Consider the following 26,015-nt stretch of genomic DNA (forward strand, 5'->3'; position numbering starts at 1 on the left):
GGTCGATAACTTACTGCTTTATCAATATTTTTTTAGGCAATCACATCACATAATGGCATTCGAGTATACTGATGAGCATACCTGAGTTTCTGTGAGGTTGAGACTTTGTGCAAGCTGCTTCCTTTCCGTGCCGACAACGTAGTGGTTCTTTTCGAATGCGTGTTCCAAGGTGAGGAGTTGAGACGGAGAGAAGGCCGTTCGAATTCTCTTGGGCTTCCGGAACTGATGGAGGATGAAACTTGCACCCTGAGGACCTAAGGAGAATTGGGGAAGAATTAATTTCAGTTTATTCTGGAAAAACATAGAAGACGGTGAGTAAAATAAATAATTAAAAAATAAAGCTGATGAGATACACGAAATGCAATTATTTCGAGTGTTATATTGGAAGCGCTAAACCAATATGTGCACCAAGTGAAATGAAATATTGGCTTTGAAGTCAAACTAGAAAACTCTACGTTAGAGAGATCTTTTAAAAATAATATTTTAGAAAACATTTTCCCTTGGATATGGAAATATTTTACCACATCAACAGATAAATAGTTTTGAAAGCTATATATTTTAGATGTTGTACTATAATGTGATAAAATGAAATTCTTTATTCCTGTAAATTTTAATTGGCGCGCAAAAAATTGCATACGTATGTATACGAGTATTTTTGGCATATGCAGCAAAACATCCTTTTAACAATAAAAAATATCATGAGTTTTATCACTAAAATTTACTATCATAAATATAAAATTCTGTAAACAATGGTTTTGCATTCAAACCAAGGACTGATAATTAGTAAAGCAACCTAATAATTGAAGATTTAAACAGAGAAACAAGGTACAGTTAAGGAGAAAAACTTCCTCGTTGTTCAAATTTACATCAATTAATCGAGAAGATTTTTATTTTTGAAAGAGTAAAAACTAATTAACTTGAACTTTGTTTGAAAAGAATAATTTTTAATTAATAATTTTTAACGATTTAACGAGTCTATATCTCTGTTTGATTTCTAAATTAGTATTTTATCATATAATAATAATGAGCTATAATTCCCTATTTGAATGTTTAAACGAACAAGCTTTTGTCAGGGGCTTCATTTCTGACGAAGGAAGTGCTAGAGCTCTATATAGTCCACACAACTTATTTTTACACTAAGTAGCCTAAAATTTTAAAATTTGCACGAAACTGAAAAGAAGAGCAAGAGCTGAGCTTCTGTGCAAATCAAACCCTGTCTCTTGGTGAGATAAAGGTTTTGCAAGGAAGAATACCTTTGATCCTTTCTTCTTCTTCTTCTGCTTTTTTTTTTTTCTTTTGAAGTTCTACTGAGATAACAAAGAGAATTTTATTCCCAAATTTTCTCTTAAGTAAAACTCATGTTTAAATTAATATTGATATCATGCTATATCACGCTATTATGAAAAAGTACTGAGTAGAAGTTACTCAGACTGAAAACCTGAAATCTCAGCTTTTGTGCAAAAACCACGCATAAAATTACCAATAATATTATGATTATTGAAAAAGGGCTTTTGCTTTTTCATGTCGTTGACACCGTCGTTGGAGAACGATTTCGCAGAAACTACTCATTCGGGAACGCACGCACGTGGGTCTGCCATTAAAATAATAAAAAAAGATGGGGGGGGGGGGGGGAGAACAGCAACTGGAATAACTGTAGCGCGCGCGTCCATATTAGTTAGTCACGACTTGCATTCAACCTGTTTATCCATTTAATGGTGCCTTAATAATGCCCGGGACCAAGAGCTTGTCAACAGGTGTTGTTGAGGGTGGGCCGGGCATCTGTCGTGAAACAAACAGAGCCCGGATATTTCATGAGGGGATGATGCAGCAGCCATATTGATACATGCAACAGATGGCAGGGTCCATTACTATGCATTGCTCTTCAAAGTTCCCCAACTTGTGCCAGGTTCCAACTTGATTACCCGGACTCATCAAGGGCTTGCATGAATTTTACCGCTTTCGAATAATCGGTGGTCGTAATTGTGTCGTGCAGAGTGCAATCATTCGGTCGTAATCGCAGGTGCGGTTCAAATTAATGCCATTTGGAATTGACGGAGGTAGAATCATACATGAATTGATTGCAGCAATAGTTCCGTTTCTGGTTAGATTGGGTTTTTTGGCGCAAGAATTGCTTCAAACGATAGTTTAAATTCGAAGAAGGTGCCAAAGAGCAGAAATTGTTTAAGGAACAAAAGACATAAAAACTCCCGAATTTGAGAAAAAAAAAATTGCCGCAATAAGCACATAAACGAAGTCTAGAATTTTGAATAACAAACCAAAAGGACAGAAAAAAAAAAACGACATGGAAACAAGGACAAAGACAAAATTTAAAAAAAAAAAAAAAAAACGAATCTTCTGATGAAAGGGGAACAATATTTCGTTTCTGCAGACTAAAGGATCTATTGTAAAAATTATAATTAAAGCAATACTGCATTGTGTAAACAACATAAATTTAATCATTAATTTCTTGCATCTCAATTAGTAAGAAACATACAATTTTATTATAGAAATTTTCCTAAAAGCATCATGGATTATTTCGCAATTGTCGCCAACAGTTGCATGATCATTAATGCAGATGTTCCTTAAAAATGTATGATAATGCAATTATTTTTTCCTGGATCACACAAATTATCTGTACGATCATGCGATAACGATACATTTTGAAGAGATGAAACTCGAGAATGTGCAGTTTGATTATGAGAGATTTCGTTAGATTAATTCCATAACTAAATTTTTTTTAAAGCTTTTCAAAATGTTGAAGCAATTTTGATTGAACTACTCCTCGTTTCACTAGCATTTTGGATTCTATTTATAAAAATCTTGTATGAGTGGAAACGGTTCAGAAGATGTGGAAGTGGAAAATCATTTCAAATTAAGATTCAACCTAACCGTATATGTAGAGCCCGGATTACATGCACTAAAAATAATTTAAATATGCAAGCAAACATGCACTAAAACACAAGCAACAAAAATGCATAATTTAAATTATACGCATTCTCACATCACTTTATATGTTCTTACTGCATTCATACATTCTCTATACCGTCCAATAACAAATTTATCTATTCAACTTTGAAAAACAAAAATCTAAATTAGTCTGAATATTAAACGTAATATCTTTCTTAAAACATATTTAAGAGCTATATACTTCAATCACATATTTGAACAAACGACCGTAGCTACGACTCGATCGTGATTTTCTATTGATCTATTTTTTGAAGGAGTTGCATTAATAACCTCATAAAAATGTATTGAATATAACTGCTGGATTAAGGTTTATTTGCAAATCACGTTCAACTTCGTGGACTAAAAATAATATAAGTTTACGTAGTACGTTAATGCATTACGCAGCACAATGTAAGAGTACATAAAGTAAGTAACATCGTTAGAATTTATGAACACAGCATTATGAATACAACATATACAATTTTAAGCACGATACGAAACTTTAATACTCATACTGATGGCGTAAACTACTGCAATGGTGTCGTTTCCAAAATTTTAAAAGTATTTTTTTCTGACAGAGCATACTTAAAAACATAGGATCTCACCATTTTTAAAATAATTTGACTAAGTTTAATGTTTTTAAAAAAATTACTTTAATCGGGGCGCTTTCATTGTTTACGCTTCTGCCGATGACATCACAAACGATGAAATGACATTCAGTGTTGCCATTCACAGACCACAATATTTAATTCACGTCTTTACTCACGTTTACTGGCAACGATATGTTTGATAGCAAGCGTAGAGCGCAATATTAAATTCCCTTCTTGATTATCATAACGTGGAAACACGGTAGAAAGATGTGCCAAAGTGCATCAGTTGTGACGTCATAAAGGCCACGCCTTGTTTGAAAAATTGGACATTTTAAAAAATTAATTAAAAAATAACTGTGGGAAAAATGAAAGTATTTTCTGGGCCCATGTAATTTTAAAATTTTTTTGCTTATTCTATCAATTTCAATGACTAAAAATAGCACTTTTGACTGAAGGAAACAACCCTGCTATGTAAAACTATTATAACTTGCTTTCGCATCGGTATATCCTATTTTACAAGTTTTGCTTAATCATTATTAAGGGGGTCCGGGACACAAAAATCCTCAAATTTTGCAATTTTTTTTTATAATTTGAAAAATTGCTCCGTTTTTTTCTGCTTAAGAGGACGTTTGAATCTTGTTTCTACCTTAAATAGAACGAAAGTTATAGTTATTTTTGTTGCATGCATCTAACGAATGTGTACATAACTTTAAAACTTTAAACGCGTTTTTCTCCATGATGCAATTTTTCCCGATTTCTTGCATTCAAACTCTTATAAGTCAGGAACCGATAGAGATAAAGTAATGAAACTTGGAGCATATCTTTTTCAAGCAATTTACTTTAATTTTTATTCGGCGAATTTAAAAAAAATGTTTACTGCAAAAATTATGATTTTTTAAAAAAAAAGTATCTTCGAATTTTTCGAAATTTTTCTTCAAATATTTTTTATTTTTTATTGAATCAATATTTTTAAAATCGCCGAATAAAAATTAAAGCTTAGATATTTGTGCATACTTTTATGAAAAAAAATTGAAAATTGACCAACAATATTTTGAGTTATAGCAATTTAAAGCAACCCCATTTTTTTTGAAAAAACTAATTAAATTTAAATAAAAAAATAATTTTTTTTCATATTTATGTTATGATTTTGCTTATTAAATAAATGATGAATCAGTTCAAAAAATTTCAAAACTCTAAAGTACATAATAAAAAAAATTTCAAAATGTGTCCCGGACCCCCTTAAAGAAAATCATAAAAACACTATTTGGCAGAAATTTCGACGCAGCAATGACGGATCAAGGAATTATCCTAGAAATCTCAAATTGTTATGCACATTTTGTTCCACCATTTTCATCTTTTCAGCTCTACCATCATCAAAGACCAAGAATAGGTTTTTGTTTCAGACCACCTTTGTGTGCATTTATTTATTTATTTATTTTTGTCGTGTCTATGAAAGTCGTATTAGATATAGCCGTGAGTCTTGATGACGGCCCGTACAATTTCATTAAGGGTTACAGGCTCCCCCAAAAGTGCATTTAATAAATACCACTAGCGCAGCCAAAAAAAGCTACTGTTTTTTTTTTTTTTTTTTTTTGATGAAAAACACATGTAGAGCATTTTTTGATGAATAAAACTTAGGAAGGGTTTTTTTTGATAAAAAATACCTTTCGAAAGGGTTTTTTGATCAAAACAGTCCTTTCACATGCATAAACTTCTGTATTATAATTTATTTTTGTTAAAACCAATGGCTCTGAGGGGTATTTTCACTCCCCCCTCGCTGCCTCACTGATAAATACCATACTAAACAGTTGGTCCGCCAAATGGATAAAGCATAATTTTTGCTTGAAAACTTGCGTTCTCGATAGATCATTTCAGTAGTTTCCTAATCACGCTGTAAACGTGCCTTATTAATCAACGGTATGGGTATGGTAAAATGTACATTTTTCGGCAGTAAAAATTAAAAAAAAAAGGTCAAAAATTGTTTACCGCCCTTATAGTGTATGGAGAATAGCTACTAAAGACTAGATTAATGTAAAAGTGCCGATTAGTCGAGCGCTATGTATTTAACTTATACGTAATGCTCCCTAAAAGCCAATGATTAGTGGGCCTTACGCGCATTCATTAAGCAATGGGGCGACCTTATGCCCACAAAGAAGATATCCGCTAAGCCTAACTTGCTGACAGCTCCACTAAACCTATAATTAATCATTGCGGGGTAATTATTCGACCTCTCGGTAACACATCACCACAGAAACGAATAGAATGTCGTGAGCAGTTCGAACACCCCTCCAAAGAAGGCGTGTCTGCTAATAAAATATAGATAGCGACGCTAGCCTAAGAATGTTCCCCGTTTTGAGATCCTTCATGCAATGTGTGTGCCGAAGCAAGCAAGTTTGATGTTTTGATAAATTGCCGTTCATGTATTACGTTGTAATGAGTAATTTCTTTAAATAACTGCAGGCGGTAAAGTTTCGTTGCTGCGAATCCGATTCGAGATATTAAATGAGATTCGAGACAAATCAATCAATGAAAAAAATCTAGCCTAGCATTATGCGAGGCTTTCGCCAGAACTTTTGTTTTGCATATAGTTGATCTAAATGATCAGTCATTGCATGAGGTATGTGTTGTACACCAAAATGTAATGCTACATTATAAGATAGATTAATTTTTTTTTTCGCGCCATCCAACTAGTGATTGAACGTGGACATTTTTTTTCGCACGTGACACCTCATATATTTCATTAACAAGTATTTTGTTTGTTGACACGCAGAAACTAGCAGCAGATAAAAAATTTCAATCACTGCGTTTAATTTCCTTGTCGGCCAACAATGAATCCGGTTATCAATCGCGTGAATAAAGGCTTAGCCATGTTTAAAATCTGTCTTAAAAAAACGTTATAATTTGAATTCTATACAACATGGAAGTTTTAAACGCATTCTATCAGACGCAGAAAAAATTAACTTTTATTTTAGAATTAAATTTTTAAATGTGTTTTGACTTCAAAGGTTTTTCGAGATTTTTGAGGTTTTTAATTAATATCTTCGTTAATTAATGTCATCCAAAGACGCAACCTAGCTAAGAACACTCTCGATCAACTCTTCTTTCGAACAAATTTTTTTTTTCCAAAAGCGGTCCATCCAGTTAGGCGCCAGAGAGCCACAGACAGATACACAGATACATAGACATGTCAAATTTATAACCCCATTCCTTTTCGAATCGGGTGTTAAACATTTAAAATGGTAGTGGACAAAATTTTGTTGCTTAAGAAATCACAAACGTATGTGAGAATTCATAAGCAAATAATGTGTGTTAATTTCCTCTTAAAATTATATATTATTTTTAATAAAATATATGAGCTGTCACGTGCGGGGCAAAATGGCGGCATTCTCGTGGAATGGACCCAACTGCATTTTCATTTTCAAAAATTCATAACTAAAAAGCTGCAGAATTTAAAGCATAATAACAGTAATAAAACATTTTTTGATATCTGTAGCTATTTTTCAAATTAGGGGAATTTTTACTGTTTTGCTTCAGGTTTTTTGGAAAGGTGAAAAAAAAAAAAAAAATGCACTATCATAGGGACATCTCAACCCGAGGAAAAGGACTGCCTTTTTTCCTCATTCTGTGTCAGCAAATGTATAGATGAGAGTTACTACCATTAACATTTCTTCTAAGAAATATTTTTAAAACTTTGTCATTATTGTTTTTAAATTACGAGCTGTTCATTCAATTAAGTGTGTTCATTTCACTGAGCTGTCTACTCAAAAGTAGTCTAGTTTAAAAAAAAATTGATTTAAGTAAAAAGAAAATACATTTGCTAAAAAATATAAAAAAAACGAGCATTGAAAAATTCATAAAGCATAATGTGCCAAGACTTCATGCCACACGAACACCTACACTGTTAAAAATTTTCCGGAAAATTTACGGTAATTGTTACTGGCATCCATGTTGCCAGTATTTATTACCGTAAAAATCAAATGTTACTGTAAAATTATACTGTTTCCTTGGTAGGTCACAGCAACCAATTGGAACTGGGATCGCTTATTTCTCCAGTATAAATTACCGTAAAAATCATGTAATGTAAGTCCGCCATTTTACAGTAACAATTACCAGAAAATCTTCTTGAGTTTTTAACAGTGTAGCAATGCTGTAAGATACAGTAGAGACAATCAAATACTTTAAAATATTTTGTGTCGGATCTAGTTACGCAATTGGAAAGGAAGGCAAAAGGACTGCCTATGGAGTTGGAAGCTTTATTTATCGCCAATAAACCTCCCTGGTGATTGGCGAGCGAAGCCCCCTAGTGTACTAATAAAACCTGAAAATTGCCATTTTGGACTTCGTTGGTCTGGTCCTGAGGTATAAAAATATATAATTGTTAGAACCAAATTCTAAATTTTGAATGAAGAAAGAAGAAAAACTCAAACTTTTTGCTCAAAATCTGAAAAAGTCCTTTGATAGACCAGGTGACTTAAGTCATAAAAGGATAGAAAGAAAAAAAAAACAACCAGTATCCTCATTCTAAAAATGATAATTTCATTTTAATAAAAAATCAATCATTATAAAAAAAAAGATTAATCTTTTCAATTCAATATATTTATAAAGCTTTACATTCAATTTGTTTAATTCAATTCATTTTTTTTTTCAATCAAGGGATTTAACAAACGTACGTTTCACATAGAATGTAAACGAAAATAAATTACAGACGTATCAATATATTCTACCCTAAAGTGTGTAATAAGAATTTTGAAACATCATAACATTAAGCATGAATTAGTAAATGAACAACATTTTATAAACGATAGAAAACTTAACTACTTAACTGAGCATAGGAGAGAGCTTAGAAGTCTTATTTTGGGAACAATCGTCGTAAAAGAGGAAAAAATGTTTCCTCAATGTTTCTTAATATATACTTAATATATACTATAAATATACTTCATTGAAAATCGTAAATGGCGGAATGCTTAATTAAACATGAGAGATGGTTCAGAAATCTACTTTTTGGGACTTAAAATCGGTGGACAATAGAAGATGCTTTCTCATTGCGTTTGAAAATTAAACGTAAAACTTAATCAAACACTGTAAATGACGGAAAACTTAATTAAACCCGATAGTGACGAGTTTAAAAGTCTATTTTGTGAAACTAAAAATAGACGGACAATAGAAGATACTTCCACACCGTTTTTGAATGCTATCCGAATAACTTAATTAAACATTGTAAATGACGGAAAACTTAATTAAGCTCGAGTAACAGTTTAAAAGTCAATTTCACGGAATTTAAAAACCTACTGACAATAAAAGATGCTTCAGAATTATTTCTAAAATGTATTTCGACGCTATGTGATTTAAAGGTATGCAACTGAAAGCATTACTAATGAAAAATACCAAAACAAACAAAAAACAGTGTTTATAGAGTTTCTTCCGTAATATCCTATACAGAGAAAGGTTAGCGATCCATTATCGAGGGAAAAAATATTGTTTGATCATCAGTCGTTTTCTATTCCAAATAAAGTCTTGTTCCAGTGATGTAATCATTAAAATGCAGCATTTGAGCTTTTATTGGAATCGTGTATTTACAAAACAGCAAATTATTGGAACGATCAAAAATGGGAAACGTTTGAAGGTTTCAGTTTTGAAGGATAAATTAATGACTTTTTAACGGAATTGAAAACACAATGTACTTAAAAGAAGTATGTCTTAAGTCAACTTCTATAGAATGCTCATAAAACGTAAAAAAAAAAAGAAAAGAAAAAAAAACGAATGTTTCAATTTTGTTTCAGGAAGTTACTTTTTAGTATCACAATATTTCAGTAAGTGAGTGATTTATTTCACTGGGAAACCAAGTTATATGTAAAATCTCTCTCTCCCTTTTTTAACAGCAAAAACGCATTTTCAATCTCAATTATAGTTATTTCTTTTCTTTTATAATAATTATACTAATAACATATATTAATACAATTAAAGTACTAACAACTATTTAATATAATTATATTAATAAATTTAATGTAATTATTAATATAATTAATAACAATATAATAAATGAAATGCTAATTAATGAACTACTTAAATGTTGTTGCATCAACTCATTTTCCGAACAAAAAAAGGTTTTTCTCAATCAGTCCATACGTTTAAGCGCTAGAGTGCCACAGACAGATACACATATACACACATACACAGACACGTCAAACTTATAACCCCCTTCCTTTGTGTGTCGGGGGTTAAAAATAGAGGATATTGTCAAACACAGTAAAGAATTAAGAGGATTTTTTTTTTTAATTTCACTATATTTAAGAAAAATTTATTTTTTGGTAATGAGTAGCAGCTTTCTCTGAAATATGAGCACAAAATACAGATAAATTTATAAAAATAACAGTAGTAAAAATAATAATTGTAATAATAATAATAATAAATCAATTATCTCAACTTTACAAATATAACTCATTCATTGATTTTTTATTAATTTTTATTTTACTCCGTCTCAATAAATTTCGATACTTTTTAAAAAGACGGAAATCCGTCAAAAGACTGAAAATTTTCACCCTTATGCGGCAATGCGGCATCAAGTTCTTATATACGAGTCTACCTGAGTACATACGGTACCTTCACTTATTCACTTTATTTCCAACTGGACAAAAGCAATTTGTAAATGTTGGTTTTAAACAGCATTTCATTGTCCAACAGCTTAGAAATTAGAGGCTTTCGCAGTCCGACAAAATAGTTGAACATTTTTCAACACATAAAGACACACAGCAACCGGGGACCCCTGCGAAGTAAGTTATTGGCCGGCCACCTGCGAAACTAGTTATTTGGGCCTGAGTCTTTTGTGGAAAGATCCAAAATGCTGGAAATAACGAACAGTGGTGGGAGGATCGTAGAGGATCACGCCCCGTTCCCAGGTAATATCATGGGACAAAACACCATAATCCTTTTAGACAAAAGCATCACTTACGGTAAAAGCTTTCCACGATGGTGGCCCAGAGATCAGCTCCAAAGAGTTAAGTCGGAAGATCCTGGGAAAAAAGTGAATCTATTGACATAAACCAAGGGTTTTAGGACTAAGAACCACACCAGGGGAGTTTTTCATCCACGCAAAGTTACTTCCGCTGGTAGTTGGTTTCTAGGTTCAGTGAAATATGCCATTTTTAATTCCAGTTCAGTTTCGAAAAAGTAAAAGTTAGTCGAATAGCTAATTTGGGCTGTTTCGGTGGAAACTGAAATAAACAGAATGGTTTCGGAATGAATTTTTATGCGCCAATAAACAGAATGGTTTAGGAAGTAATTTTTAACTGATTATCAAGAGAAAAAAAAAATTTTTTTTTCTCGTCTTGGTTTTTAATGTGATTCTTGTTCTCATAAAGATTTATTTATGAAATATAGAACATTTATATAATTATTCGGCTCATTTTATTCAAAAGGGCATTTTTCATAATGACAATTTCTTCACAGTAAAATAAAGATATTATCAGCCTAAAATTAAATTTCTGAGAAGAATAAACACGTCCTTAATGACGTTTCATCAATGTCTACACATTTTTTTACTGCTGGAACAGTAATAATTCAATAAAAGTAAACTCGGTCAGTTTAATTCTTAAGTATTGAAGTAGTTTAGCTAACCATATTTCATATTTTACCTTTTAGTACAGGAATACATGTTATTGTAATCAATATGAAAAAGTGAATAATGAAAAATGTTAAATAATTGACAGAATTTTTGATCAACGCGTCTTGTTGCAAAATAAATACAATACTTAGTAATTTATTTTCAATATTGTTAGTTGCGCCCGACATCGACTATTAAACGTAGGGATAATGTTAGCGTTTTTAAAAAGAGCGAGAGTTTTTAATTATTCATTGCTTAATTTGTAAATTCGTTAACATTTTAGCAAAATGACAACATTTAAATTGTAAATCTCGAATAATTGTAGCTCATTTCCATTTATACAAAATATTTTTGTGATTATTAGCGGAAAAAACAGAAAAAATGTTGCAATTTTGTTGTTGTAGTTCTTTAGAAACGTCAAGAAATGTGAAAAATTACACTCAAGGAAAAGTTTTGAACATAGATTTTAATTGTACTTTTATTTAAAGAATGAAAGCTACTACATATTTCTAGAAAATACATTTTAAAGACTTGTGCCTTTATCTGAACTATATTTTGCTAAAGAATAAGTTAAATGTGTTTAGTAAATTTACAAAATATCAAATGAACGATATAACATAAAACGTTAACTACCTCTTTTAAATTACACTCAGTAAATACAAAGTGGAATAAAACCAGTGGCGCACACAAGGGAGGGGTCCAGGGGGTCCGGACCCCTCCCATAGCACTTGCATTTTTCTTATTTCAACTGATTTTGATTCTGTGTACTTTATACACAAAATATTTCCAAACAAAGAAAACAAGAATTTCAGTTCTAATAATAGGGAAAAAAATCCTCTTGTTAAAAGATTTTTCTAAATTTTTTGTAACGAATTGCACAAGCGAGAGATCTTTCTCGACTTTGAGAAGGCTAAAAACATACTTAAATTGTACTATGTATAATGAACGTTTAATGTGTTCTTGTACTGCTGAATTCAAGCAATGTCACCATCACACACTGAGGAAGTTATAAATAAAATCGAAAAATGAACTAGAAAACTAAATTTTATTCTACGATGTTTTGTAAACCTATAGAGGCAGACTATGGGTGACTGTAAATGAAAACAGAGTAATAATAATGTGTTTAGTTTTGTAATTACAGGTTAAAATGAGATTTTTCTTGTTCTTCAGACTTGATGCTTCTTATACTTGAATTTGGGCATCTGTTTTCATTTATGAACAATGATAAAAGTAAATACATTGCATAAATTCGTTTACTTTCTGGTAATTTAAGTATCTGTTATTAATATTATTTTTATAAATTAGTGCTAATTATTTATTCAATAATTTATTTTTTACTGGTTTTTTTTCTCAAGAATCAACAAAATCAAGTCAATATGTTTGACGGCATATTAGGGTATGATATGAAAATGGGACTTTTAACTATGGACCCTCCCCTTGCAAAATTCCTGTGTGCGCCACTGAATAAAACTTTTAATGTAATAATTAAGGTTTTTTAATATTTCATTTTATTATCATAAAAGATTGCTAATGTATTAATTTTGCTAAACGGTTTGTTTCAAAACTGTTAAATAACGGACACTATACTTTTGGAAATCAGAATATTTTATAAGAATTCATTTCAAAAACTCTTTCAAGATTGAAAATTGTGTATTTTATGTAGTTCTTAATGCTTTAGATGTATCACAGTATGCGCAAGTAATTACTTTTAATGCATATTAATTACTTTTTTCGAAATAGATTTTCATGTGTTCTTTTTTGGAGCATTAAGGCTATATATTTCTTTTTGAACTAAAAAAATTGTATTTTATTAATCTATATAGTTTAAATATTTCATAAAAAATATATTATGAACCTTAATTGGAATTGTTAAACATAAGTTAAAGCAGACATCTATGACTTTTCACATTTGATTCAGTTATAATACTTTAGGTCTCACTTTAAAAATTCTTTTCTCGAAATAATGTGTCCTACTTTTGCAAACATTTCACTGGTCTTACATCAAAAATGGAAATTTTGAATTCAAGTAATAGATTATTTCTCCGAAAATAAAAAGCATAAATAAATTTAGAAAATAAAAACATTATTTTGCTTAGGCCTGTGTACTATTATTGTACTACATATATGCACTTGAATCTGTACAAAACGGCAAATTCAGCAACTGCCAGCTATTTTTTGTAGCTGATTCTATCTGCTAAGCTCACGTGATACGATTTATATAATAGTTCAGCAGTCAACGCGTCAAGTATGTGCATAGTTAAAATTGAAACACTAAGTACTAAGTTAAAATTGAAACACTTTATCGTTTTCTCCCAATTGCATTTTTTCTCTTTTTCTTTCTGTCAGAATAAAAATAAAGTATTCAATTCATATAGCGTCTAAGTATCTAAAGAAATATTTTTGAATTAAAGGTTTGAAATATATTATTAAAAAATAATTTTTAAACGAAATCAGTCCATTTGCAGTATTTCAGAAAACTAAATTCAACCAACTGTTTAAGAATTTAACATTCATGTAATAAAGCAGCAAACAAAAATGTTAATCCACTTTTGTAGGTTTAGAAAGAAAAAATGTTTTACACAGCTTTGTTTCACTGCGTTAAAAACCCAGCAGTCGAAAGAGGCAAGCAGGAAGTCATCTAACGCCGTAAAATGATACGTGTGACCGGCAGTAATCACGCACTAGAGCGCCACGGCACAAGCATCATAGACTGCAGCAACAGTAACGTACAAGGGCCATTCCACGGAAAACTTTCATTTTGTGCCGCACGTGACGCTTCATATATTTCATTAAAAATACTTCAAAATATTGATGAGCAATTTTTTTTCTACTTAATAAATTAAAAACTTATATGTGATTTCTTGAGCAAAAAATATTGCGTCATTATACTCTTTAAAATGATTACATTTTAGTATGAACCATCACGTGCGGGTCAAAGGTTTCGACTTTTTCGAGGAATGCTCCACAAGGAAAATCCTAAAACTAAGAACTTGTAACCTTAAAGCTAGCGTTTAGAAACTTCAAAATAGATTAGTTGGTATTAGCTTTCTGTGCTTTTCCTTTTTGGAATTAAAAAAAGGACTGATATATTGTGCACATTACAAAACAATCACACAAGCATCTGGTAGAATTGAATAACGTATATTAGAGAAATAAGACAAGCTTCAGTAGATCACAGTAACGTACACGAGGAATCATAAATCTTGTTTCGAAGATAATGATTTAGAAAATTAGAAGTAGATACGTTAATGATCGATTTCATTTCCCTTTCAATCTTTTTCTTTTTAGGAATTAAAGCAGGGCATATTTTGCGTTTTTATTAATTTATTCACTATGCACATTGAAAAAAATAGTAGCACAAGCATCTGTTAGAATGAAGTTACGTGAAAGAGAAATCAGACAAAATTAAATAGATCGCTGTAACGTACAAGCGAAATCTTTAAGTTCAAAACGTGTAGTTTCAAAGCTAACGATTAGAAAATTAGAAGTAGATACATTTATAAGCGTTTTCTTTTCCTTTCTCTCTCTCTCTCTCTCTTTCTGGGAATAAACGGAAAACATATTTCGCGTTTTTATTTATTTATTCATTATGTACATAACAAAAACTGTCGCACAAGAATCAACAGAATGCAGTAACGTGCAAGAGAAATCAGCCAAACTTTAATAGATTGCAGTAACGTACAAGAGAAATATTAAAGCTAGAAACCTGTGGTTTCAAGCTAATGATTTAGGAAATTAGAAGAAGATTCCTTAATGACCGTTTTCTTTTCATTTTTCTTTTCCTCTTTTTCTTTTTAGGAACTAAAAGAGGACATAGTTTGCGTTTCAGTTAATTTATTCATTATGTACATAACAAAAACTCGCACAAGAGTCAACAGAAGGCAGTAACGTACAAAAGAAACCTGAAAACTTTTTATTTCATAATTAACGTTTATAAAATTGAAATAGATCAGTAAACTTTTTTTTTTACATTTATTTCTATCTTTATTATTATTTTTTTTCTATTTGGAGTTGAAAGACGACATATTTTGTGTTCCTATTAATTTATATATTATGCAGATAACATGAATTGTTTTGTGAAATATAGACCAATCTTTCAATTATGATTTTGTCTTGCGAAACAAACTAAATTATTGCGTAAATTCTGTTAAATTTAAGTTTTGCAATTTATTTTTTCGTTCACTACAAAAAGGTAAAGTTTAGGCTTTTATAATTTTAGGCAAAAAATATTTTTGAAGTCTCAAAATTGTTCCACACATTTCCTATCGAAGATTTGGGATTATATTTCGTGGCTTTTTATAATATTGTTAAAACATATTTTCATGACTTAATTTCCTGCCTCGATTTTTGGTTCATTATTCTGTTAGTTCCTTACTAAAATCAAAGCTTAGTAATAGTTTCCTTCATGTGAATTTTTAACTAATTTTTATAGTTTTCCAGCATAGAAAGAAAAGTATTATATCTACACAATTCTATATGATCTGAACATTCAAAATCATCAATTAATCATTAGGTTAAATTTTTGGTAAAATGAAGGTAAAACATTTTCCGAAAAGGCCATCCCTTTCTTATACTTTGAGTTGAAGTATAGCTTATTCAAAGTATAGGAATAGAAATTAGATTTCATTAAACGTAATGCTATAAAATAATCGTAAATTAAACGAAATTCAAGTGTCCAAAAATGAGTTTAATGTTTGCCTCTTACATCTAACAAATTACATAGTTTTATAATTTGATTTATTCTAAACGATCACTAAACACGGACACACACACTAAAAAAGGAAAACAGAAAGAAAGACAAGAAGAAAAATGAAGAAAAAGAAAAAAAAAACAGGCCCTTTTTTAATTTTACTCTTTGGTTGACATTTTCTTCTTTCACTTATTCTTATACTGATAAACTAATTTAAGTACTAATAAATCAGTTAAAATTCTCTTGTTAATTTATCGCAGCACACAAGCTGTTTTGAACTGCATCTTTATGAAAATTCTCATTCAAATACAAATCAAAAATGATCCGTAAAGGTATGAATTAAAATTCTAGGAATAATTTTAATGAAGTATCAAAATAATTAGAGGAAACAATAATGAAAAACCATTATAGGAAAGTAATTTACTTAATATATCAATAAGTAATGAGCAAAATGAAATATGGACATTACTCTCGCCTTGTTTCATTTTAAAATATATATGCACGGAATAATCATGTATAAATCAGTTGGAAACGATTACTCAGCATATTTTAATTAATATTTTTTCACAAAAACCTCAACTAATTCTTTAAATGCCGACAAGAACAACTGATAAGTGTTAGAAGTTGTATGTAATATGTATTATACAAATGTGTAAATGTACATACTTAGTAGTATGTGCAAATGATATTAAAACTTATGTTAAACCCATTTTGGTTAACTGTCCGTTATATCAAACAAACTACTGATGATAAAACGCACGCAATGCGTTAGTTAGGCAGATAATGTATATGTATTTTATCGCGTGTATTAGCGCATCAAAATACTAGTGAAAGTCACTTTAATTTTGATATTGAACCAATTTTCTGGCATAGAAGTTCAAGTCCCGAAAAATTGGTTAAAAGTTTCTCAAATTTTTAATGACTCTAGTTTATGAAAATTTCCTGCATTGTAAAAGGAGGTTTTTTAAATAAATTAGATTCAACATAATTTTACTGTTTATTTTGTTTTTTCAGTCGTTAACAGCTCAATCCTTAACCATATAACATTTAAAATAGCGTTCAATTTGACTTTTTTTTTCATAAAGTATTAACATGTTGTAGAATTTTAATTGGTACAGAGATGGTGTTTCTGAAATACTCATTTGCGTTTAAACGCTTCAATCCACATTTACGCACGTTTAAAAAGATGCTAATATATTGCTTTACATTACAAAATAAATAAACATTGATGGCGTTAAAGAAAGTTTCTCAATTTGTGAGTCGTAAAAGCTCTAAACTATTTCCTGTTTAGTCATCATACTTTTTATAATATTAATGTTAAAAGTACCCAATTAAGTAACATAATCGATTATCTCCATTGCAATATTTTACTCAGAAGAACAATTAAAAGTCATTACAATACTATCACATTTATTTTAAACCATTAAGAAATGATAATGACATTATTCATTGAACAAGTACTTATTTTATAATCATTATTTCCTATTTTCATTTCTAAATATTAATTAATCCAATTCAGGAAGGAGACCACGCCTTAATGTAATAAATAAAAGGAAAATCCAAATAAGCGGCTATCGAGAAATCTGAGTGAAATGTGATTTTACCGCATAAATCACTTCGACCGCTTGTTCATGAAACACACATTTTCAACATCAGCTAATTTAGATGTGAAAAATCGATAACGTTTGCAATAATGATTGGTAAATTTAAACATTCAGATCAAATTTTTGCATTGTGATTTTGTAATCGAAATGTTCAATCCGAGTCATAATGCTATTTTTTTTTAAGTCACACAAACAAAGCATTGTTTTATGTGAAATATTTACTACTTATTTATATTGGGCTATTTTTTTAGCATAAATATTATGTAGCTTAATATATATTTATGTACTTGTACTCCAAATTATACCGATTTAATAGCACTGCGGACAGTGCCTTTGGCGCTCTTTAGTGTTGACTTCTTACTACTAACTCATGTTGAACTATAGTTTAGAATTTGTTAATGTTTGTGATTGTCTTATATAATTTACGTTGTATATGTGTAACTTTTTTTTTTTTTACTGTTTGTTATTTGTGTGGTTGTTTTGTTAATAAAATCTTAATACAAAAGATATTTAGACATACCAACAGAAGAAAAAAAAAAGAAAAGAAAAAAAATATGCATTGTTGAAAAAAAAAAACTTAATTAAATATGGCACAAGCAAAGAAAATTTTCAGCATGCACTGAAAAGGTTTATCGCGTCCTTCTGTACTGATAAATTTTCCGAATTTTATTTTTGCCCCCGAGACAATTAAGAGACATTTATTTATTTACTTAGTTATTTGAGTGAAAATAACGGTCATTGGGCGAGAAATCGTTAAAAGCCTAAAAAGATGTTGGACTTAGATATGAACATCCTCAAATGGAATTCCGCAATCATTATTGGCGTGATTTCTATTTATAAATTTATTGCGTGATTTAGATTTTACTTTAAAAAAAAAAAATCTATATAGCATATTTTTAAGACTGAAAGCTGAAACGTTATGTTCAAAATGGTTTGATATTAATTATTTAAATTATTTTTGTCATTATTATTATTTATTTTTTAAGAATATTTCAAACCTTTAATTCAAAAATATTTTTTATATACTTAGATGCTACATGGATTGAATAACTTTTTCTTATTCTGACAGAAAAAAAAGGACAAAAAATGTTATGGGGGAAAACAATAAAGTGTTTCAATTTTAACTAAGTACTTAGTGTTATAATTTTAACTCAGTGCTTAGTGCTTCAATTTTAACTAAGTACTTAGTGTTTCAGTTTTAACTATGTACTTAACACGTTGGCTGCTGAAATAATATATAAATCGAATCATGTCAGCTTAGTTGACAATCGGCTACAAGTTGGCTCGAAGTAGCTGGATTTGCCGATTCGTACATACTCGCGTGCATATGTTACCGTTGAAGTATATAATGCAGTTATTTTATAGAATACCTAGTTATTCCATGAAATAACTGATCGTGTCCGTTAAAGTGTAATATGTTATTAATTTAACACTTTAACTAGTTATTCTATGGAATAACTAGGCATGTTATAAATTAACTAATAAGAGACAAAGTGTAAAATAAACAATTTATTTAAAATGAAATAACGAGGTATTCTATAAATAAACTAATGATAGACAATTATAATGTAAAAAACAGTAATTTATCTAATTTATGCAGCGTATAAATGGTATTTATGAAAACGTACCATAAAATCATTTGTTATAACCAGGATTACTAAAATGACACTTGGAATTACAAAGAATATTATTTCTAAAACAAAAACATTTTTTGTTGACACACTGGGTTTTACACGTTATTCTATGAAATAACTAGTTAAATCATGAAATACGAGAGAGTTTTACACTTTAACGCACACGATCAGTTATTCCATGAAATAACTAGGTATTGTATAAAATAACGGATTTCATACTTTAACGGTAACACATGTATGTGTAAGGTACTTATGTTTTAAGTTTAACCTGGTTGCAACGAGGAGACAAAACAAACCACATAACTTGATATTGGAGATGATTAATTTAAAATTGTAAGAATCAGAATTGTTGGTAATAAAATCATGAAGCAATACTTAACATGGTGTAAGAGTATAAAGTTCTCACGTAGCCGGTACTAGAAACAAAAAGGCTTAAAATGTGTTCTACAGTAATAAATAATTAAATTCACAGTTCAAACGTATTCATATCACATGACCTGGTCTTAGCCAAGATCATGCAATTTGGATATTTTGCAACTTGTCAGTCAACATGTTCTGTTCTTTCTGTGGTAGTATTTATCTCGAACAGTATCTATAACTACACATTTTGTGTAAAAAAATCTTCGAACATTTATATTACGAAATTTCAGATTAGTATTTTTATTAGCTTATTCCATGAAAAATGATATATCAGCTACACATTCTAATTACTCCAAAAATCACACGGAAAATCATACAGCTACGAAATGAAAATGCAACAATATTATGAAAATGAGACGGTTAGGAGGTATTAATACTTAAGCACAATTGATTGACATATTTTTAATAGTCATGATTAATATATATTCGAATTGCAAAACTATTCTTAATCTGTTTTAGTTATGAATTCGTGTGTTGAGATTCATTACTAGTTTTCATATCATTAATCAGTTTTATTTTTATTCAAATGAAGCGATGCGAAAAATTTAGATGTTCAGCTTTTAAACAGGTATTGAAATTGTCTAATGTTATGCTCAATTATTTCAATCTTAATTCAAGTTAATAGCTTCGTAACCCACTAGTGATATACTTTGTAGTCATATAGCACTTTTGTCGATTATCGCTTTACTTCAATCATAAACAGATATATTTTTAACGCCCTGTAAGCATATTTCAAACATTAAAAATCGGAAATGGGCCTCAAAAATTTGATCCAGCTTATTTTCACTCTTTGCATTTTGAATAAAAATTCATAACCATGAGAAAAATAAATTGTAATTTTGATATGTTATTTTTCTAAATAATTTTTTTTTTCAATTGAAAATACCAGACGTTCTAAATGCTAAAATTAAAAATTATGTACATCTCTTCCCCCCGTTTCATATTTAGAAAGTTAAGGTTTTTTTTAAACAGATTTGATCCCTTATATGGACTTTACTGTTTCTAAATATTTCTCTCCTCCAAACTAAATTTCACATCTCTAAAAAAAGTCAAGGACTATTTTCAAGCCTTGAAAAAAAAAAAAAAAAAAAGATAATAATGGTTTAACGTAGCATGTAGAACTGAAAAAGATATAGAGTATTCTAGAATCAGGCAAAAAAAACCTAAATTCTGATTTGGAATTAACATTTTCCTTCTCTCTTCACTGTTTTTAAATATTTCTCTCAGCCGAACTAAATTTCACTCCTCTAAAAAATCTCGTCAAGGACTACTTTCACGCCTTGGAAGAAAATTATAATACTAGCTTAGACTAGCAGGTAGAACTGAAAAAGATGTAGCGTTCTTTGCAATAAGGAAAAACAGCAGAAATTCTCAATTAAAATTAACATTTTATCTCTCTGTAGAAGAAGTGAAGAAAAAATTCCAAGTTAACAAGTGCATGAGCAAATGATTCTTCAACTTGCAATTCAGAGTCAATATTAACACCACTAAACAAAGAATCTGATGTGACTAACAAACGCAAGAACAAAAGGTTACCTTCGGAAACCTAAATTGAGGGAAAAATAAAATTTCTTGTACTTATTATAACTAACATTTTATGTTTTTTTTATCCTATAGAATTTTAAAGTTATTAATTTTTCCATGCATAAAATTAATTTTATTCAACATTCCACTTTCATAGCGTTGATATTTCGGAAATCTTGAATTAGTTCTTTTTTTTTTTCTTAAATTTTCAAACACAAAATATTGAATGTTACACTAATTTTAGATGGTAGATGCATTCAAGTTTCGGAAGATAAAGAAAAATTAAATGAAAAACGGAACATCGTTTGTTTTTAAGAATTTCAGTACATTTCATAAATATCAATGAAATGTTTTATAAATGCTTTCTTGTCCATTATAACCGTCTTTCTATGTCATTAAACTGTCTTTCTATGTAACTTATTTTACCTATTACATACAGTTTGAGTTACATTGTATTACAATAAGTTTTTTTTTTATTCAGTACATTGAATCTTTACCATTGTCCGTGAAAATTAACAATGGAATTATAATATATTTTGTAACTGAAACTGTGGCGAGGAAATGTCCCACAGTCTGGAAATTCTGTCTGGTTTTACAAACCAGATGTACATAAAGTAATAAGAAATTCACCAAAAATCGCCTTTTAATTCAATTATACAAAATGGAGTAATTATAGTAAACTTGCTTAGTAGTGAAGTGAAATAGAAACTACTGAACACAAAACATCAGCCTGATTCTTCTTATTGGATCCTTCAAGTTGTGCAACTTTAAATCATTTTATATTTGATGAATTTTCCTTGATTTTAGCCGTGACAACGAGGGAGCTCATTCGATGCAACAATTTTACTTATTCTAATTTAAGTTGTTATAAAATAAAGAAACAAAACATAAAAGGCTAAAAAATAGGATATTTTCTACGAAAATATTTTAGCATTCCTGTTAAAGATGGGGGAAAATATTGCTTGTTGTTATCACTTTCAAGTTTCTAAAAACAACAAAACGTGTATGCGTTTTCAAGTATTCAACTTGGATTGACAAACGCTGCTGAAATATTAAGATCTCAAAAGAAAATGGACATTTAGGTTCAGAAATAGCATTTTAAAATGTGACGTACACATTCGTTGCTAGCATAACTAAAATCCTGTGTTCATCACGTATGGAATATTAGTTAGCAATCAATTACAAACATATCATTGCTTCTTCGTACTGCAATAGATTAAACAGAGTATAAGTTAGTCGATGTGGATAAGAAATGTCAATCCTTAAAAGGTTTTTGAAAAAGTATTTGAAACTTAAAAGCTAAAGCTGAGAAATTTTTTGTATGCCGGACAAATGACAAAACATTTTTATTTTAATCCATTTTGTAGACATTAGATCGCGACAAGTGTCAAATGTGTTAGTGTGTGGCGCTTATCTTATTCAGCAACACCTCAAATGTAACATGAAATCTTTTGATCCTAAAAATATTTGACGAGTAAAAAGTTATGTCTACTATTTCAACTAAGAAAATAAAAATTTCATTTCCTCTTCAGATTTTAAATTTCATTCCTTTCCTTCATGCTCGAAGTTGAGATACAAGATGAAAAATGATTTTCTTCTAAAAGTAAAACACCATAAGGAACAAATTTTTTAGAAATTCATACTCAGAAATCGTTTAGTATACTTAATTAAAAATTGAGTCAAATTATCCCTGGTAAACTTCAATGCTCCTTCAGATTTCAGATTATAAACAGCCATAAAGTAATGATTTAACAAATCACTTATTATAATAAATCTTAGCGAAATGAAAACTAATCTTACCTTGTGGCCTGTACGGCAATATGCGCGGCTGCCTGGCCATCAACCAAGGATAACTTGGATAGTCTCTGTTGACGAGGTATGAGGTTAGAGGATACTGTCCGTGGCAATGTCCCAAGGATAATGCTGAATTGTAATGTGACATCACAGAAGGATAACTAAGTCCACCCACCGATGCTTGAGGTGGGATCAGATCTCCTCTGTGAGGATAATCGGGAGTCCTTGTTGGTAAAACTCTGTGTGGTCCATATTGTCCGTAAGTAGAGTAGATATCTTCACTAGGGGTCCGATAGTAGGGAGGACTGCTGGACGTTGGCATCTTGATATGTGCTGGAGGTGGAGACAGTCTGGTAATTTCGCCATCAGAACAGTGGCTATCTTCTTCAAGAGAGGTTTGTATTTTGTTTTTGGTGGTGGTGGGCTCCAAACCCACGATGGATTCAATAGAAAAGCCCAGCTTGGGTTTGCTGGGAGTAGTTCTGTGGGGAGGCAACAGGGCTGCCGGTGCCACTGGCATCATGCTGGTTTTCAAGTCCCCTCTCATCGACAATGTTCTTGGAATCAGTTCTGACTTTTGCACGAACTTGACTATATCTGAAGATTATGACTCTTATCTTGAAAAATATCGATTTTTATTCGTCATACTCATAGAATTTTTTTTCTTTTCCAAAATGTTTTGAACCTTTAATGTAACTGTTTGTATCTAAAAGTATCTTCCAAAGTTTAGATCCCACTGACAACTTCTAGATGTACTTCAAAAAAAGTTCTTGGAATTTCCTGCCAAACACGTAGTTAAAATATCGTCAACGAATGAGGTAGCTAAATGATCAGCAATGAGCTATGTTCCGTAAAAATAATCCTTTTTTTCGAAAAACAAATTTGTGCAATATGTGCTGTTTTTTATTTTTTTCTTCACATATTTATTAATCTGCTTCGAAAAAGTTATTTTCCACTTGGAATTTATGTCCAAAATCTTGAAAATTAATGAATAGTAATTAGTTTTAACACACTTTTCTAAATTCTAAAAAGTTTTTGAAAAGTCACGAAATTTTTGACAAACATTTCAGAAGACCGCCCTGTCACGAGCTTCAGGAAAAACACTCCGGCAAACAAGTCAACTTGTACCGCTAAACTTCAAGAACACGCAACGCTCATTCGGACGTCCTGCGGAGGCAATGGAACTGAAACAGCGGAAAAAGTTCGAGGGAAAGGTTAGTTGCTCCGTTCGCGCAGGCGCCGTAGGAAATCACGGAGTTACGGTCTTGACGGCAAGCGATTGGCGGGTTGGAAGGCCAAAAAACAGCAACAAGTGGAGCGTCATGGCAATGAAAAATGACCAAAACTGGGATCCGAAAATAGACGTGTGGCGCCATCTTTTGGTTATGAAGCAAGTTGTGCTCTTGTGGCTCCGGAGATGATATGAAATTGAGGGATGATGGGGTGCTAAAATGTGAGAAATCTCCTTTCCTTCACATTTTTTATTAGATAAACAGGGTGCTATGAGGGGATGGGAGGAATTGGTGTTTGTGTGTGTGTGTGGGGGGGGGGGGGGTTCATGGTGCAGACTCTGATATCAAAATTTGATGAGAGCGATTGCTAAATTTACGCAAAATTAAAAAAGAAAAAAAACCTCCAAAGGTATACAATTATCTCTTTCTTTTTTTTTATTGAGCAATCACGATTGCTTATTGCTTTCATTTGACTGTTTTTGGCGTGCTATCATTTTATTTTCCCACCGCTACCCTCCACACCATCACCGTCGACCGGCTCCTCACGATGCTGCTCCTATAGCGAAAGCCGTCTCCAGGTTGCATCCATGTCCTACACACACGCGCATACATACACACGCACACAAACACATACACACGCATACATACAGACGCCTACACATACACACAACTACCATCACACTCATGCCTGCACACAGACCCAAACACATATGCCTACACACATACACATCCCCCCCACACACAAACACATCCCCCCCACACACAAACACTCATACACACAACTACCCACACACTCATACCTGAACACAGACACAAACACACATGCCTACACACACATACACATAACCCCTACACCAGAGCCGTGTCCAAGGGGAGGGTTTTAGGGGTTAAACCCCTCCCATTGAAAAAAAAAAATTATGTCAAATGAAGAAAACGATCGACTTAAATTAACTTTAATGTGAAAGCCTGCGTTTGACGTACCCCCCCCCCCCCCTTCTCTCTGAAGTTTTTCTGTCATTTTAACTCAGTAATTCTGTATTTTTTCCCCTCTAATTCAACTCAGTTGGACCTAAACGCTTGCATTTCTTTCTCCTATAACTTAAAAAATTTTGCATAACATTCAAATGTTATGTAATTTACAACTGTTAAGGCTTTGCCCACTGAAATAATATTTTGGAAAAACTGTGGTGGTAGAACCGTTGAATTATCTACCAATACAAAGCATTAATATTGCTTATTGTAAGGAGGTAATGATGAATTTGGCATATGTTGCAGCTATGAAGATGTATTAGTGATTGTGTTTAGTAATGTAATTTGCATCTACAATAAGCTCGCTCTAAGCATTATTTCAGAACATAAAATCTGATATGCATTCTCTTACATAAAGAGAATTCGTGGACAGTTTTTAATTCTTGTTGCAATAAACCGCATAGTTAACAGATTTAATTAAAAAGAAACAAAGTTTGATGTAAGTGAACCTTTAAAATGAAGGAATATTTTGGTCACTTGAGCAGCCAGAATTATTCTTCTAGGGGAAGGGGGGGGGGGTACAGCAGTACTTACAGGTGCAAAAACGCCAAACTGGGATCGACAATTTGTAGTAAAACTGAAGGTTGTGAGGGATTGAATCCACCCCCCTGGTAAGATTAAAACCCCTCCCTTTATGAAAATCTGGACACGGGCCTGCCCTACACACAAGCACACATACCCCCACACACACGTCTACATACACACACACAAACACACATGCCTACACACACATACACATACCCCCTACACACAAACACACATACCCCACACACACGCCTACATACACACACACACTCGTGATTGCGAAAAACATAATTTGAATTCAAAAGGTCAAATTCAAATTATTTTTCCTTTTTTTATTTTATTTTAATTTTTGCTTTTTGCTGTTGAGGACGAAATCTATTTTTTTCTCTTTGGGAAGTAGTTAAGATTTAACCCTAAAGAATTAAAA

At 31.2% G+C, this 26,015-nt stretch overlaps 1 protein-coding gene across 1 annotated transcript in view; it reads right to left on the reverse strand.

Moving 5' to 3' along the window:
• The window catches only part of LOC129226799 (homeobox protein EMX2-like), a 37,596-nt gene extending 14,247 nt beyond the window's left edge, over positions 1–23,349 (reverse strand). The window contains exons 1-2 of the mRNA XM_054861426.1: positions 22,809–23,349; positions 82–254 (exon numbers count right to left, since the gene is read on the reverse strand). Coding sequence (XP_054717401.1) covers positions 82–254; positions 22,809–23,349 — 714 coding nt within the window. The remainder of the gene's footprint in view (positions 1–81; positions 255–22,808) is intronic.
• Between the last annotated feature and the right edge of the window lie 2,666 nt (positions 23,350–26,015).

This window comes from Uloborus diversus, chromosome 7, assembly GCF_026930045.1.
Source record: "Uloborus diversus isolate 005 chromosome 7, Udiv.v.3.1, whole genome shotgun sequence".
Taxonomy (NCBI): Eukaryota; Metazoa; Arthropoda; class Arachnida; order Araneae; family Uloboridae; genus Uloborus; species Uloborus diversus.